The sequence below is a fragment of the Drosophila novamexicana genome, unplaced genomic scaffold (assembly GCF_003285875.2).
Source record: "Drosophila novamexicana strain 15010-1031.04,08,12 unplaced genomic scaffold, DnovRS2.1 tig00004549-arrow-arrow-pilon, whole genome shotgun sequence".
NCBI lineage: Eukaryota > Metazoa > Arthropoda > Insecta > Diptera > Drosophilidae > Drosophila > Drosophila novamexicana.
Window position 1 is genome coordinate 1,156,712 of NW_020825047.1, and position 17,717 is coordinate 1,174,428.

The window sequence follows — 17,717 nt, forward strand, 5'->3', positions numbered from 1 at the left end:
TGCCCCTTGCCAGTGCGATGCCTTATCAGCCACAGCTCACACTCAGCTAAATTCTCTGCTTTTTCTTAGGCACAGATCTTTAATCTTTTATTTATGTGTGTTTCTGAATATTAAACAACAGGTTCTAGTCGAAAGCTCCCGACTAGGGAATACCCTGAACCCTCTTATACCAACACCAAATGCAGATCGCGCAACGCGCTCGTTTGAATTAATAAAGATAAATTTAAAAAAAAAAGTCCCTTGGCAGGGGTCGAACTCGCAAACTAACCGAATTACTTGCCGCCGTCTCTACTCAACAGCCACACCAATAATTAAGTACTTTTGAAAAAAAAGCGGACAAAATAATCACAAGAATTTAAAACAGACGCGCATGGATGTATGTGTGTACATGCATACAGAAATTCTTGGAATTTGCGCTAGCTGTTGCTAACACGTGCACAGTCAAAACACATATGTAACTTTTGTGTGTTTCTTAACTGATCTTAATGAAATTTTCTACAGCATATATTATTGTACCATAGAATATTTGTGTATTCTCAAAAAGTCAATTGGATCAAAATTGTGGCTTAAATTGGTGGGCAATATTAGTTGGGTTAACAACTCGATTTCTAGCTCTTCGGTGGTAGCGGGGAAGTGGCGATAGGTATAAAATGAAAGATACTTGATATATATATAATATTCTAGAAGCAACATATCAAGTTTCGTGATTCTAGCTCTTAATATTTACCCAATTTGCTCAAAAAACAGGATTCCGATGTCGATTTTATTGATTGCTCGGAAACAAACTTGATCTGCGTAGGCACTAGGAACCTACAGATAACATTTCAAGTCTCTTGCTGTTATAGTTTCTCATATCCTTGCGTTCATACACACGAACATGGCTAGATCGACTATATTTTACCTAATGCCTGTTACATACATTTGCACACAAACATTATATAGGTTCAGGGTATAAAAACACATTTAAGAATAGCCGAGATTGAAATTCTACTAGTCAATTGATCAATATTTATTTTTACTTATAATTGTTTGCTTGGCTGGCTCGAGGTCCACGATTTTTTTATTGAGTCGCCTTTAAGGTCGGGCAGGGAGTAGTCCTCTTGCGAGCCGGCTGCGGTGTCTCACTAATCTATCGCTGTATCTGCTTATGTGCCTTCCAATCTGTTTTTCAACTGCATGCACTTTGAGATCTTTATGCAGTGTAGAGCCGCGTACGTTCCAGGGACAGTTGGTTATCTGTCGTAGTACCCTATTCTGCAATACCTGTATACGTTTATAATTGGATTTGGCTGATATCCATAAATCCATATCGGCAAAATACAGTGCATATATACAGCTCTTTTACATCTCAGCGGCTCCGTTTATTGTTGAGCCACCGCAGTTGTTGCAGTCTGTGATGACATTTTTTACCGAAGCTTTGAGGTGTGGCCCAAAGTTAAGACGCTTGTCCAAGATGATGCAGAGTTACTTAGCTCGTGGCGGCTGCTCCAGGGTAACTCCCTTAAGCTGGATTGGAGGGGTATGCATCCGCATTTTGAGGATAAAACATGGGCTTGTTGTTTTGAGCGGGTTAACCTTCAAATTCCACCGGTTGCACCAAGCTGCAAGAGTATCAAGATATCCCTGAAGTCCATTACTTGCTTCTTCCCAACTTTTGGAGTTATAAATGACTGCGATGTCATCTGCATATGCCGCAATAATAGCCTTAGAGGGATATTCCATATGTTGAGAGGTAGGGCTGCGTATATCTGAGGTATACAACCAAGAACACTGCCCTGCGGTACTCCTGCTCTCATATTACAAGTGGAAGAGTATGTGTCCCTTACCTTGACCTTGAACAATGGATAGCGATGACTACAAAAATAAAATTACAAATATTTTATATGACTTTTGCGCGTATAACACTAAGACAGGATCCATCATCAAAATTTCAAGCAAAGAATAAAAACCTTGTGACACAATAGTTTAAGATGGGACATATATCAAAAGACGAAGGAAATAAGATGATTTTTATCACAGCGGTACCCCCAAGAACATATGGACTACCGAAAATTAATATGGAAGGGACACCTCTGAAATCAATATCCTCCTCTATCCGTTCTCCGTAATATCGACTGTGCATATATAAAGAAACTTGACAACGGACTCTAAAAATAATATTACGAATTCGTTAAAGTTCAAAGACAAGGCCACTATCGGGGAAGATGAAGTGTAGTATCTTTTGACGTAGTATGCCTGTTTCCCAGCATACCATATAATTGGCACAGTGGAACTAGAACATGTCGGGAAGCTATTATTCTTAGATACTTTGGTAAACAGGGTGGAGAACTCACTTAAAATTAAGTGGTATAGTTTCTGGAAGAATACTTAACTTCAACTCTAACAACCCAAAAAATATGGTTTTAAATACGGCACTAAGCTGTATGAGAAGAATGACAAACATATCGGACGAAATATACCATAAAGAAATTGAGCACGAAATTAATAAACTATTGACCATAAATGACTAACCGAAGAATTTAATTAGAACATTATTTAAAAGACATATCGGAACACAAAAGCCAACAGAATCTCCATAAATATACAGATCGATATACAGATCTCCAACATATGTATCTCGATTGTCGGAACGGCTTATAAGCTCAGACTGCTATAACAGACAAGAAATAAAAGTAGCCCACAAGCCCACAAATACATTACAAAAAATCTTTAATAATACAAGGTCGAAAATACCAATGATGGACATAAGAAACGTCATTTATAAAATATCATGTGGCGGGGATAGTAACAATATTCGCAACAGCCTGTGCATCGGCACAACAAAATCCAAGCTGAAACAAAAAAAAACAAGAATAACTCAACACAAATCTGACTTCAAATTAAGACATCAAAATAATATTCAACAAGTAAGAGGTTCTAGTCGGGAGCTCCCGACTAGGGAATACCCTGACCCCTCTTCTTCCAACATCAAATGAATATATATATTCTATTTTAAAAGCTATATGTCAAGTATGGAGGCTCTTATTATTTACCAAAATTGCCAAAAAACCAGGATATCGATATCGATTTGTATCGATTGCTTAGAAACGGAGTAGGTTATCGATTATCGGAAACAAACTCGATCTGCGCGGGAACTAGGAGCATCTACATCTAAAATTTCAGTCTCTAGCTCTTATAGGTTCTGAGATCCTTGCGTTCATACATACGGACGGACAGACAGACGGACATGGCTAGATCGACTCAGCTATTGGTGCTGATCAAGAATATATATACTTTATGGGGTCGGAGATGCTCCCTTCTGCCTGTTACATACATTTGGATTTTGCACAAATACAATATACCCTTATACCCATTTTTAATTGGTTCAGGGTATAAAAATCACCACTTATGACCCACTGTATGAAAAGCAACCGCACACCAAATTTCGATGCGCCAACAATTTTACAACAAGAACAACTCTATAACAAAAGACATACATTAGAAATGTTGCACATAATAAACACACCAAGCAACAGACGACTAAACTAAAAAACGGACACCGAAAACTGCGCTCATCACATCAGTCTATATAGAAGTTGCTTGTAAGAGATTTTTACGAAAAGGCTAAGCCCGTTTCTAAGGCCCAATTTTATTTAACATTCAAAAATATTAAAGTAAAATTATTTATAATATAATAGAAAGGAGACAATGTAAGGTTGAGTCCCCGGCTTAATAATAACACAGAAATTTGCCCACATTCTATGTAAATTTCTTTAGAATTTTGTACAAATGTGTGAGTAATCAGTTAATATTAGCTTAGATACCCTCATTCAAATTATAATTCAACAATTTATATTCATATATTTATAGCTTATACCAGCATATTCCACCATTGGCTCTCTCTTTTTTCACTCTGAAACAAGTAAGAGGTTCTAGCTGGGAGCTCCCGACTAGGAGATACGCTGAACCCTCTTACCTCAACAGCCACACCAGCCAAAAAAAAAAAACAGTTTCCTCGGTAAGGTTCGACCTCGCAACAAACCACTCTACTAAATTGGTTTATTTAATTGATTTATAGCTATAAGATAATAGCGATAGGTATAAAATTGGTGACTCTAGCTTTTATTATTTTCTATCGATAACTTGGAAACGGGGAAAGTTATCGAGTATCGGAAGCAAACTCGATCTGCGCGGGCACTAGGAGGACCTACAGCTGAATGCAAGACTCCAGCTCTTATAAGTTCTTAGATTCTTGGCTAGACGGACGGACAGACAGACAGACATACATGGCTAAATCGACTCGGCTATTGATGCTGATCAAGAATATATATACTTTATGGGGTCAGATATGCCTGTTACATAAATTTGCACAGAAACATTATACCCTTTTTACCCATTTTCAATGGGTACAGGGTATAAAAAGGGAAGCCCTAATCGAGTTCCGCTCAGTTTTGCCAGAAAACTTAACTGCATCAGTTGGTTATTCTTAAAAGAAAAAAAATTGTGTTATTCTTGATATATAAAATGAGATGCTGTAAATATTCGGGGTTACTATCGAGTACCTTGGTGTTACTTGTTCTGGCTTGCGCCATTTCGAAAACGACTACTCAGGAAATAACCGATACGGAACTTTTAAGCAACTGCATTGAAGGATGTAGCCTCAACGATTGTCAGAATGGCGAATGCAGTTGCAAGGAAGGATTCTATAGGAAACTAGGTAGCGAGCACTGCGTTGAGAATGTTTGTATTCCGCAGTGTTCGGAAACCCAAAAGTGTGAGACTGGCAAGTGCAATTGTGTAGAGGGCTATGAAAATTATGGCGTAGGTGGTGCCTTCAATTGTAGCAAACCAGCTGAGAGGAACAAAAATAACTGCTCTGAAGATTGTGGGTTAAATGGATATTGTTTGAATACAACATGCATTTGTAAGGAAGGTTTCTACAAGAAACTAGGTCAAGAAGACTGCGTTGAGAATGTTTGCACTCCGCAGTGCTTGGAAAACCAAACGTGCTCGAATGGCAGCTGCACTTGTGTAGAGGGCCATGAAAATTTTGGCGTAGGTGGTGCCATCAATTGTAGCAAGCCGCTTGGGAGCACAGAAATCAGGAATGAAACTGTGAAAGTTATAGCACCTGTAACCCACAGCACCACAACAACATCAACAACAACAACAACATCAACAACACCATCAACAACGACAACACCACTCACGACTTCCACACAGAATCCACCATCAACAACGACAACGACTTCCACAGAGTATTCAACAACCACACAAAAAGAAAACGAAAATACAACATCTGCCAAACCAACACCTAAACCCAAACCACATACGCGAAAATCTGGCATGAGCCCATGGGCCATTACGGGAATCATTTTTCTAGTGGCTTGCCTAGTAGGATTTGGTGGATTCATGTTATACAGACACAAGCAACGCGGCGCTTACAGGGCTACCTCCACAATCTACCGTTAGCAAAAAAAAAAATTAATAATATAAAGTTATATAATTTGTATGTTTTTTAATTTAATAAAGTTCAAAAGAACTTGCTATCAGACCTCAAAATAAAGTTTTAAATTGTTACCTTTTAGCATAACGAGTAGAAGTAACGAAATTGCAATTTCGACGAAAAAGAATGACTATCTTCGGCACACCGAAGATTTAATACCCTTGCAGACCCAACCTTTTCATAATGTTCATAGTGCTAAGAAGCGCGGGGAAAATAGCTTATACCGAGTATTGTTAAGATATCTTTAAAAATAAAGACGTTTTCGATATAACAACTTAGTTTTCGACCGATCGTTCCTATGGCATTTATATGATATAGTGGTCCGATTCTAATCGGATTTTGCATATATATGGGGAGCATAGTAAAACTAATAAATGACGAGTTTGTCAAGATATCTAAATAATCAAAAAGTTTTTCTTACAAGAACCCACTTTTCGACCAATCTTTCCTATGTTAGTTATATGATATAGTGGTCCGATCCAGCTGGCTCCGACATACGTACTGCGTTCAACAAAAAGAGGCACTTCTGCAAAGTTTCTTAAAAATAACTTGAAAACTGTGAGAATAGTTTGCATGGAAACAGACAGACGGACATGGCAAATCGACTCGGCTGTTGGTACTGATCAAGAATATATATACTTTATGGAGTCGGAGATGTCTCCTTCTATGCATTATTCATTTCACGACAAAACTATAATACCCTCTGCAAGGGTATAAAAACATTATTATAAGTTGGAAGTACGTTTTAAATATATGAAGTGCAAAGAAATTTTTTGTATCAAATTTAAAGTATTAAAATCACATTTTCCGCTTCTGAATATTTTAAGTCAACGTTGGTAATCTTCTTCTATTAAATCTACTACTATACTATACTTATAACCCGCATTTAATTATAATTAATATCGTTAAATACATAATATCGTTAAGTAATTAAATCACACCCGCAGATTTGAACAATATAAATTTATGTTTTATTAAAAGAAAAAGCGTTTACTAAAGTTATGCAGTCTACGGCATAAACTAAAGGAGGGCAAACCTTCTTAGAGAATGTCATATAAACTCTCAGGGCTTCTGTGCAGGACCGTGGTGTTCTGCCTTATCCTTTCTATCAGCGGCAAGGAATCAAATTCGCTAAAAGAAGATGCAAATGTGGATACGAAGAGGTTCACAAACGATGGTCTTAAATCGAACAATGAATGTCAGGCTGGAGAAAGTCGTCCGACTATTGTAGGAATATTAAAATGCAGACCTTCAACTGCCTTAACAAATATATCAACCCAAGAGACTGTGACAACAACTGCAACACACATCTTACAAACAAGTAAATGGCCACGAAGATATGCACATTATACAAGAATACCAAAACCCACACATCACACGAGAAGACCAAGGCCAACTCATCACACCAGAAGACCACCAAGACCAACACACCGCACAAGAAGGCCACCGAGTCCAACACACCACACAAGAAGAACACATCATACTAGAAGACCAACGAGACCAACACATCATACTAGAAGACCTCCCAGGCCCACACACCACACAAGAAGACCACATCCCACCAAAAGACCAACGCGACCCACACATCACACAAAAAGACCTACAAGACCCACACATCATACAAGAAGAACTCATCCTACAAAAAGGCCAACTCGTCCTACACGTCATACTAGAAGACCAACGAGACCTACACACCACACAAGAAGAACACATCCCACAAAAAGACCAACGACACCCACACGTCGCACAAAAAGACCTACAAGACCCACACACCACACAAGAAGACCACATCCCACCAAAAGACCAACGCGACCTACACGTCACACAAAAAGACCTACAAGACCCACACACCACACAAGAAGAACACATCCTACGAAAAGACCAACGAGACCTACACATCATACTAGAAGACCTACACATCACACAAGAAGAACTCATCCTACCAAAAGACCAACGCGTCCTACACATCACACACGTAAAACTACACGCCACAAAAAGCCAACAAAACCAACCCATCAGACAAAGAGACCAACGAGAACTACTCGTCACACACGGAGACCAACACGGCATACAAAAAAACCCACGAAAACTACACGACATACAAAGAAGCCGACAAAAACTACTTATCACACAGTCAAGCCAACAATAACAACAAGATGTACAAGCACAACAGCTGAGCCAACATACCCACCAACAACGGACACACCACCCGTGCCTACAACGGCTGAACCAACACCAGAGCCAACAACTCCGGAACCGACAACACCTAAACCTACAACACCAGAACCAACAACTCCGGAACCGACAACACCTGAGCCAACATCACCAGAGCCAACAACTCCGGAACCGACAACACCTGAGCCAACAACACAAGAGCCAACAACTCCGGAACCGACAACACCTAAACCTACAACACCAGAACCAACAACTCCAGAACCGACAACACTTGAACCTACAACACAAGAGCCAACAACTCCGGAACCGACAACACCTAAACCTACAACACCAGAACCAACAACTCCGGAACCGACAACACTTGAACCTACAACACTTGAACCCACAACACCAAAGCCAACAACTCCGGAACCGACAACACCTGAACCGACAACACCAGAGCCAACAACTCCGGAACCGACAACTCCTGAACCTACAACACCAGAGCCAACAACTCCGGAACCGACAACACCTGAACCCACAACACCAAAGCCAACAACTCCGAAACCGACAACACCTGAACCGACAACACCAGAGCCAACAACTCCGGAACCGACAACACCTGCACCTACAACACCAGAGCCAACAACTCCGGAACCGACAACACCTGAACCGACAACACCAGAGCCAACAACTCCGAAACCGACAACTCCTGAACCTACAACACCAGAGCCAACAACTCCGGAACCGACAACACCTGAACCGACAACACCAGAGCCTACAACTCCGGAAACGACAACCCCTGCACCTACAACTTCTTCACCTACCTCTCCTGAACCAACAACATTTTCAACAACAACAGCAGAGCCTACAACACCAAAAACTACTACGCTTGCACCTACAACAACGGGAGCCTCATCTACACCAACATCCACAATGGCACCTTCAACAACTAAATCGACTTCGACAACTACAAATACAGTCCCATCAACGAAAACAATGACATCAACAACCGAATCCACAATTCCAACCAGAACAACAAATTCTACAACAACAACCGACTCAACAACTAATTCTACAAGTTCACCAACAACAACAACCAGCTCAATAACCCCTTCATCGACATCAGAGTCCACAACAGATAGCCCAGTCCCATCTATGACCGCAACAATATAACAACCGATTGCCCAGTTTCATCTACAACCCAAAAGGAAAACCTACAACTACTACATCAACAGCTCGATCAACAGCTATAGGTAATAACAAGCAATTGAATAGCCCTACTATCAACAAACGATTCAACAACCACGCCTACAACAATGCCAACAACAACCATCAGCAACTCCCACAATCAATATTTTGTTTGAAGCGACATTCAAGTTAATAATAATCCAAATAAATATAAAACAAGTATTTGCTTAAATTGTTTATATATAATTTTTTATTATACAAAAGTAAAGATTATATGGCAATAAAAATCTGAAAGCCGTACAATGATGCCTACATATATTGCTAATAATATTTCTGATGGTGTTTTGTTGCGCTGCCGTAGATCTGTTTCTAATACGGTAGATATGAAAAGTCAATTTAATATTTAACAATTTCCATGATGTAATTTGCTTGTTGATTTTATTTTATTTTTAATTCTTAGTGCTTTTAGTTGTAATGGTTATTCGGCTTGTAAAAGTCGGTCTGATTCTTAAACGAACGTAAAATCTACAAGTGGGCAATTTTGTGCGTTGTAATCTGATTGGGCACCTGCAGAAAGTTGGCGTTCTGCGGCGGTATGATCAAGTGCGAAACATGAGAGCCAGCCGATGTAGTATGCTGGTGGTGGTGGTGGTGCTGCTGCTGCTGCTGGTGCGACTGACCACGACGAAGTGGCGGGGGTGGAGGCAAAAAAGCGGTTGCTGTGGTTGAATGCTGATAACGTGGCTGCTGCGAGGCATGTAGTTGGTGTTGTGGATGCTGCTGTTGATGGTGGTCCTGGTGGTGCTGGTGGGGCTGGTGGTGGTGCTGCTGATGATAGCGTATCTCGTCATACAGATGCGAGTCGAGGCTGCCCTTGCGAGACTTGGGCGAGATGACCGAGTAAAGTGATTCCTTTCGCGCATAGGCATAGGGTTGCGTAGTTATTGAAGAGTTATTGCTCGGCGTATCATATAGTTCCGGCAAGGATGCTGCAAGTAATCAAAAGATTAGCTTAGTTTGTTTTAATACATGGCTAATGCGATGAATAACTTGATATTAGACATGAAGATATGGAAATCATATTATAATCTATATATGAACCCGTTAATTATTGTTTCTGATTTAAAGTAAATTATTTTTGGGTTTCAAATGAATTTTAAATTCTTACAGTAAAAGTTAGCAAAGCCTACGAGCTAATTTTTTTTTTATCTATACATTTTTTTTTTCTATATTTTCAGAAAATATTTTTAAAATTTATAAATTTAGTAAACATTTGGCAAAGCAATAATCAAGTTATTCATCGAACCGCCCTCTTAATAGGCGGGGCGACACTTACATACCCTCGTTCGTTTGGGATTGATTAGAAGCTATGGCAGGAGGCTTTGGCAGCGGTCCATGAAAGATTTTGCCCAGTGCGCTAGACTCACTGATCACAACCTCGGGATTGGCATGGCCAGTGCCATGCCCTTGTGGAGAACTGAACGTGCCATTGGCATTATATACAACGGCCTCCTTGTGCAAATGCTGACGTCTGTAGACATAGAGGAAGCCCAGTGTGATGACAATCATCAGCATGAGCAGCATGACAATCAAGGTACTCAGCAGGCTGGAATCTTGATCATGGGCGCTGCGGCTGGGATTACTTTCGCCGGCAGCGAAACCGGCCAGATTCAGCTGTGGTGAATGCTCCTGCGATCCACTGCCGCCGGCATTCGTGATGACATGTATGACCTCGGGTGTTGGAACACCCGCCGCTGCAGCGGTATGCAGATTCTCCAGCAGCGCATTGCTCGATTCGTGCAATATGATCTTGGGCGTGTGTGCGGCCTCCTGTAAGGGCTGTTTGATCAGTATGACCTCTGGCAGGGCACTGGGCGTCACCTGGATGTGGCTGACCTCGGACATGCTGCCAATGCGCTTGGCAATCTTGTTGATGTTGTGCGTCAGATTTGCCATGGTCGAGTTAATGGTCTCCAGCACAACGTGGCTGACATTGACGGCTCCAGCGCTTTCCTCTGCTATGCATTCGCCGGTCTGCGGATGACAACGTTTCTCTTTGCAGTCGCAGGTCTTGCGGCACATGACGCCATGTGTGCCCACCGGACACGGCTGCTCGCAGCTAAAAGAATGTAATATATTTCAGTTTCTATACTATACACTACACTCAAAGAAAAACTTAAGAATTTTGAATTGCGCTTCTTCAAGCTCGCAAATTCCTATTAAAAGTTTTTTAAACGGGATTCCATCTTATTTTTGATACATTTTGAGCTACTTTAAGATCTAACGCAATTTATGCTTATGATTAATATTTCCTTAAAAAAAAGAATAACTTTCAAATGATAAGAACGAAGTTTTTCTCTGAGTGTATTGACAACAATTAACTTACAATTGACCCGCCCAGCCGGCAATGCAATGGCAACCGCCTGTCTTATTGTCACAAACCGCATCATTTTGACATTGGCATTGATTCTTGCATTCCAGTCCCCAGCGATCGTGATCACAGCCTGACAAGAAAATGGAAGGACATCAAACATTTAACTAGCAAGGAATTCTTGTACTCTACTCACGCTGGGTGCAGTGTTTGCCGGTGTAGCCCTCCTCGCAGCTGCAGATATCGGGCATTAGGCAATTGCCACGCCCACAACCGCCGCGACAAATGGGCCGGCAGCTGGCGTGGCTATCCGAGAGATTGCCCTCATAGCCTTGGCAGCAAAAGCGTACTGTGCGCGTTTTGTTGACTCTCTAAAAAAAATGGAAGTGGGGGAATGAATCAGCGAGAGCGGCAAACAGAAAGAGAGGGAGAGACAGAGAGAGAGAGAGAGAGAGGGTAAGTAAGATTTAACTTATATTGATATGAAGCAACGTTTTATTACATTTTTAACTAAAATGCCATTGCTGATATCTGAAAGTAATGAATAATTTCTAGTGAGCAAATTGTTTAGCTTGTTTAAGATGTTACTCATCTTGTTTATATACATGATATATGTTTTAATAATTTATTTAATGGGAGCTTATTTGAAACGTTTATCTTATATTCTTTTAAGAAAATATAATAAGACTAATTCAGTCTTTGGCATATACATTTCCAAGAGTATAAAATGTTTTCCAATCGCAAAACCTGGCTTTTTCCTACAAGCTTATGCCTTATAATTCGCAACGAGTTCAAGCAGCATACCAATGGCTAGATAAGGCGCAAACGTGAAGTTGAAATAAAAGTTTACTAGAGATAGAACCGGGAAGTTCCTAAAAAGGCTATACAAGCGATCTGTTCATTATTTTGTGTATCTCGCTGTATAAACTATGCCCTTAGCCCTGAAAGTGGTCACATCTTAATCTAGTTAATCAAAGTTACGCCGCCTGACGTTGCAAGAGTATTATGTGCTCTGCCATAAATATTGTTCATATTAGTCAAATGATGATAAATTCAATGAGCAGAATGTTTTGTCACACATTCATTGCTAGCCCACAAGAAATAATATTTAAATTTATGTACATGTAAGCATTATCAAAGACCGCTTCCTGTTGCAGCTCAAAGTTTCTTGAGTGGATTTGCGGAATTGTTGCTCGGTCCTCAGTTCGCATACCGATTGCAAGCGCGCAGCACTTAATTTAAATATTTTCAAAAACTATAAATACAAAATGCAACGCTTTCAGTTTTCAAGCTTGCTATTCGGCACCTGGCTTTTGTTGCTATTGGTTTTTGCCAGCGGCCAGGAAATTGAGACTTTGACATTTAACGTAGGGGCTGATCATCGACCAGAGTCTACATCAGAACGACTGCTGTCTAGCTCAACTCAATCAACTGAAACAGAAGCAAGCACAACATCGACTAGTTCAACAACAACAACCACCACACAACGACCTAAACCACCCAACCCACCAAAACCACACGAACTATGGGAAGTCCTTATTGTTGTTGCTACGCTGCTTGTTATTGTAATTGTTTTGTATTTAATTTACAAATTAAGGAATCGCAGATCCTATGACGTCTAAACATAAATGTAAAGACAAGTGTCACATATATATTAAAAATCATATTAAATACTAATCAAAACTAACTTTAAGTGTCATGTAACTAAAATAATTAATTAAAGCTTTGATTTTGTTGCGACGTGTTTAAAGAAATTATCTATTCAAATCGTAGAGCGACGTAAGCGTACATATTTATTTAATTGAGAATATTTGTACTATATATACTCAAGCGATACTCGAACTAAAAGTACACCTCTTAAAATATTGAACAACAATCAATTGTATGTTGTGCCTAAAAGTAGTCCACAAATATTTATTTAGTCATATTGAGCCAACGATTATGCAATAGTCTTTGACAAATTGCAACATTTTATGCGCTTAAAAATCTGACTTAGTTCAAGAATAGATATATACCATAAGTATATATTTATACTAGCGGTTATAACCCGGCCTTGCCCGTGGCGCGAATAAGATAAATGTTCTTAAAAAGCTTTGAAAATGATTTTGATTAAAATTCTCATACTGCGGCAGATATGGGGCTCGGCTCTAAATTAAATTTTCCATTCATGTGTTGTAAAGGTACTAAATCATGATTGTACAGGTTCTACACTTAATGATAATAATAATGATAACAAAAAAAAAAAGATGAAACAACTTTCATACAACCGCCCATTTATCACTGTTGCGGGTGGAAACACGTATTCATTAAATGTTATGTAGAGCTTTGAAAGTAAGTTTGAAGCAAATCGGACACAACTTAAAACTTCGAGAAACACGTCCCAATTGAATTTTCATAATGATCTTTGGAAATGAATTTGATGGCAAAACGTTACCCACCAAATCTTTGACTTCCATTTCCACCAAAGAGGAATGGATTTTTCGAAAAATGTAAAGCAGCCCCCAAATGAATTTGAACAAAGATCTGTGGAATTGAGTTTGAGGCCCATCGGATGGTTTTCGCGATTTTTTCATACTTGCGGGTGGAATTTTCCGGAACCCCGTCTTAACGAGCACCTTCATCACATAATGTAACTACAGTGAAAACTTGAGCTCCCTAGCTCTTACGGTTTGGGCTGTGCGTTGATCACCAATCAGTCAGTCAGGAAATACAGTTTAATATATAGAGATAAAATAACAAATTAACAACTTGGATAAATCAAGTCCGTTTTTACGATCCACAAAAAAACGTATGTTATTAAAAAATCGAATTTAATGCTCGAGATAGAAAAGAAAAGGCACTAGAATTTAGAGATCTTAGAAACGAACCCTTTTTATAAAACATTTTAGACAAGCCAATAGGCCTGATCATTAACACTTATATCATTTATTAATTTAATAGGATGATTATCAATTAAAGCATTTAAATTAAACTACAACTACATATTAACTTCGATTCATACTATTCAACATAATTTTCGACTCGGATCTGCAATAAAGTGAAATTTAAGCACATCTGAATCTGCCTTGTCCTCTCACATTCAATGTCAACTCGTTGAACTTTGTAACGCTGCTCGGTGCTGGGCAGTTACAAAAGGCGAAAGTGCTGATTATGTTAAATCTGAGACATGCATAGACCACGCCCACACACACACACATACGTTGACACAGACCCCTTGAGTTGCCAATTTAATTGAATAATCGGAATGCCAAGCGCTTCTCACAATCATTTGTGAGTGTCCCGAAGTATGCCCAGCTTTTTTTTTATTCAGTCGAATTCCCGGACAACTTACGCATTGTTCTCTCCCTTGTTGATCAAAGTGTATCTGCAGCTGTGCATTTGTATCTGTATCTGTGTTTGTAACTGTGTGTGTGCGAGCATAAATTAATAAGGCGGAAATTTTAATATAAACACAGATATTACGATTCGTGTGCTCTGTCCGTTTCATTGTAAGCATAATTAAGCGCAGCTTTTAATGCAGCCTTTTGTCGAATGTTCACCATAAATGAATACTCGTGCGTAGTACTTGCTTAGGTAATTGAATACATGTTGAGCAATGTTTAACAAATGCGAGTGATCATATTACGGCCACAACTCGTACAGCTTCCAGCTCCCGCTTACTGTCAGGCCCATCAATCATTGTGGCGCCTGCCTTTTATTTTTATTTATTTATTTTTTTTTTTTTTGTTTTTGTTTTATATAATTCACTTGATTTGTGAAAATCTTTGTGGGGGGAATATCTTTCGGCACTTTGGCAACGGTACAAATCGTATGCGGAAAACTAGTTTTCCACAGTCTCATGTCTCGTAAATGGCTTTTTGGCACTCCTCAAGCGATTTCTGTTTCATGTTAATTAATTAAACGCAATTGGCAATTAGCATCGGCATTTTTACCGCACAAATATACTTATAAACAGCTGCTGAGCGCCAAAAATGCCAACCCCAAACTGCTTTCCTAACAAAGCAATCATTTCTGTGTCCAGCTGTCTATCTGTGTACTCGGGTGCTCTAGAAGTTAGTTTCTTCAAATGTGGAATGCAACTTCTTCTACCGTGAGACATAAACATCTGTGTTGCAACTGAAGAAAGTAAAATTGTGATCCTACTGAACTCAGAACTTCTACCAGAGCTAATATCTTCAAATTTAATTTGCGGGTTCTACAGAGGCCAACTTCTTAATAAATAGCAATTCAAGCCACTCTGCTTAAGTCCAGCTGTCTATCTGAGATCGATTTCTACATGAGCTAATGTCTTAAAATACCGACTTCTTAATGAATCCATTCGCTTTGCTTGCAGCTGTCTGGCTGAGCTCACTTTCCATATGAGCTACAGTTCTTAGACTGGGTATATAATTATTAGTCAGGTATGCATATTTATTTAGCTTCTGCTCATTTTCTCGCAGCCATGTCGGAATCTAAAATAGTTAAATTATGAAATTAATTTGCAACAAGCCTTAGACACATGCAACGCACGCTTGTGCACACATAATTAAAGTTGGAACTGAACTAAACCAAAACTGGCTGCATCTTATGGCCAGTTGAAACGAGCGTTGCGATGACGCAATCGAAAGTGTGTCAACAGCTTCGGCGTCAACTGCAGCAGCCTCCACATGAGCTGAGCTGAGCTGAGCTGAGCTGGGCCGAGCTAGTGGAGCAGTTTATATTTTCGTTAGCCTGGCTGTGCTCGATTTTCCGCTTTTCATTTGCACTTTCCAACACTGACACCATGACATAATTATATTTTTGTTAATGCCCAGAAAGAAACAAAAAGTTAAATAAAACCAGCCGAGCCTGATTAGGCACACACACCCCCCCTCCCTCCGCCTAAAACACGCAACCGGATTCTGATCATATTTGGCAGCCACTCGTTTTTCTCGATTTTTCACGTTTTCTTTTACCTGAACGAAGCATATATATTTAAGTGTGTGCCAGCTAAGTGAGATACGTTTAGTTTATTATGGGCATAGACTAATTAAATTCGTTATAAATTCAAAATTTACGTTTTTAATACAACTATAAAAATAAAATCATTGAAAGTTGTTTGTTTCAAAAAATCCATACAGAACTGCATTTCGAATCGTAGCTCTATCATATACGTATGTATTTCTTAGAGTATGCAAAGTTCTCTTTAAATTTGAATATCACGCATACGACGTGTTTGCCCAAAAGTTCATAGAAACTTTGACAGCCAAGGACGTTATCTGTGCTTGAAGCATGGGTCAAAACCGGTCGATGTTTTACAAAGACTTTTCATGTAACACACAGCTGCGACTTCCGTTCTCTGCCTACGATTTTTCCGCTAGGTGCTTGCGCAACTTTCATATATACTTAAGTATATATAGTAAATGTGTATTTCTTTTTGACAGAACCCATTAAATCCGTCAAAAATAATGGCAATTTATGGAATATGGCCAAGCGCGCGGTTTCCTGGTTAACAATGTGGCATATGTGGCAAATGGAATCAGGTTTGTGGGGCATATTGGCCAAGACTGGCCACGGCTGGAAGGTGTTGCAATGACGCAATCGCTGCCCCGCTAAAGGCATAGCCGGCAACGGCATACACCTGCACTCACCTGCACCTTCATCATCTCGCGCATTTCCGTCTTGTATGAGGGGCAGCGCGGCGGTATCTCCAAGCACCAGGTGGACGTGCGCACCCGCACCGGCTGCACCTCCGGCACCTGCACCACCTCCACGTAGGGCTCCTCGCGTGTGCATATATTGCCCGCACTCTGTATGGAAGGCAGCACCATTACCGTTGCATTCACATCCTTGAGGTATGTATTCACGCGCAGGCTGCTGTTCTGGCTGCTAATGCAGCCAGGTTGCAACAACAGCAACAGCAACAGCAGCAGCAGCAACAGTGGCTGCTGCAAGTAGCCACACACTCGTGAGAGTTTCATGTCTTAATTTGGCTTTGCTTTGCTTAATACCAAATAATTTTAGCTGTTATTTTGTTATTATTCAGTCAAGCAAACAGCTCATCATTATTTTGTACAACAGGAATGTAATTTTATGTTCTTACATAAATTTTTAATATTTATTATTATTGTTTAAATTTTTGTTGTTTTCAATTTTTAAGACTTTTTACTATGCACAAAGTATGTATTTTATGTTAGTTTTTGTTTTTTTGTTAAATCATATATAAACAAAGTTTTTATAAAAATATATATATTTATAACAAAATAAATTGTTATAATTTACTGTTTACATATTTTTAAATATTTTCTTTGAGCATTTTATAAGCCTTTTTGTTTTTTTAAATTGTATGGTATGTCATATTAAGTTATATTTTGCTTTCGTTATATTCTCATTTATTTAATTTTTTTAAAACCGTTTTTTTTTTATTTAAGATTTCTTTTATGCTATTTTTTGTAATATTCTTAATTTTGTTTAAAAATATTTTTGTTATTAGAAGTTTATTTGGAATAACTTTATAAATCCTTTTCAAATTTACGTTTGGTAAGGTCTTTTGTTAAT

At 39.3% G+C, this 17,717-nt stretch overlaps 2 protein-coding genes across 4 annotated transcripts; one reads left to right on the top strand and one right to left on the bottom strand.

The window, feature by feature from the left end:
* Positions 1 to 4,503: 4,503 nt before the first annotated feature.
* On the top strand, positions 4,504 to 8,815 carry LOC115769190 (proteoglycan 4-like). The gene is made up of 2 exons (XM_030713893.1): positions 4,504 to 5,446; positions 7,620 to 8,815. The coding sequence occupies exons 1-2, from the start codon at positions 4,504 to 4,506 to the stop codon at positions 8,813 to 8,815; spliced, it is 2,139 nt and encodes a 712-aa protein (XP_030569753.1).
* A 306-nt stretch (positions 8,816 to 9,121) lies between these two features.
* Positions 9,122 to 17,207, bottom strand: LOC115769213. 3 transcript variants are annotated; one of them, XM_030713924.1, is made up of 6 exons: positions 16,811 to 17,206; positions 11,398 to 11,572; positions 11,217 to 11,334; positions 10,727 to 10,949; positions 10,171 to 10,660; positions 9,122 to 9,819 (listed from the first exon to the last, which is right to left on the bottom strand). In XM_030713924.1, the coding sequence occupies exons 1-6, from the start codon at positions 17,138 to 17,140 to the stop codon at positions 9,356 to 9,358; spliced, it is 1,800 nt and encodes a 599-aa protein (XP_030569784.1). In that variant the 5' UTR covers positions 17,141 to 17,206; the 3' UTR covers positions 9,122 to 9,355. The 3 variants fall into 3 exon arrangements, with proteins under 3 accessions (XP_030569784.1, XP_030569783.1, XP_030569785.1); XM_030713923.1 differs by having other exon boundaries at positions 10,171 to 10,949; XM_030713925.1 differs by having other exon boundaries at positions 9,717 to 9,819; positions 10,167 to 10,949; positions 16,811 to 17,207.
* Between the last annotated feature and the right edge of the window lie 510 nt (positions 17,208 to 17,717).

Coding starts and splice junctions, on each gene's coding strand:
- LOC115769213 (XM_030713923.1), bottom strand. CDS start 17,140: ATGAAACTCTCACGAGTGTGTGGCTACTTGCAGCAGCCACTGTTGCTG. Junction 10,950..11,216: donor GCCGGCTGGGCGGGTCAATT/GTAAGTTAATTG, acceptor ACATTCTTTTAG/CTGCGAGCAGCCGTGTCCGG. Junction 9,820..10,170: donor TCAATCCCAAACGAACGAGG/GTATGTAAGTGT, acceptor GATTACTTGCAG/CATCCTTGCCGGAACTATAT.
- LOC115769190 (XM_030713893.1), top strand. CDS start 4,504: ATGAGATGCTGTAAATATTCGGGGTTACTATCGAGTACCTTGGTGTTA. Junction 5,447..7,619: donor GGCTACCTCCACAATCTACC/GTTAGCAAAAAA, acceptor CTTATCACACAG/TCAAGCCAACAATAACAACA.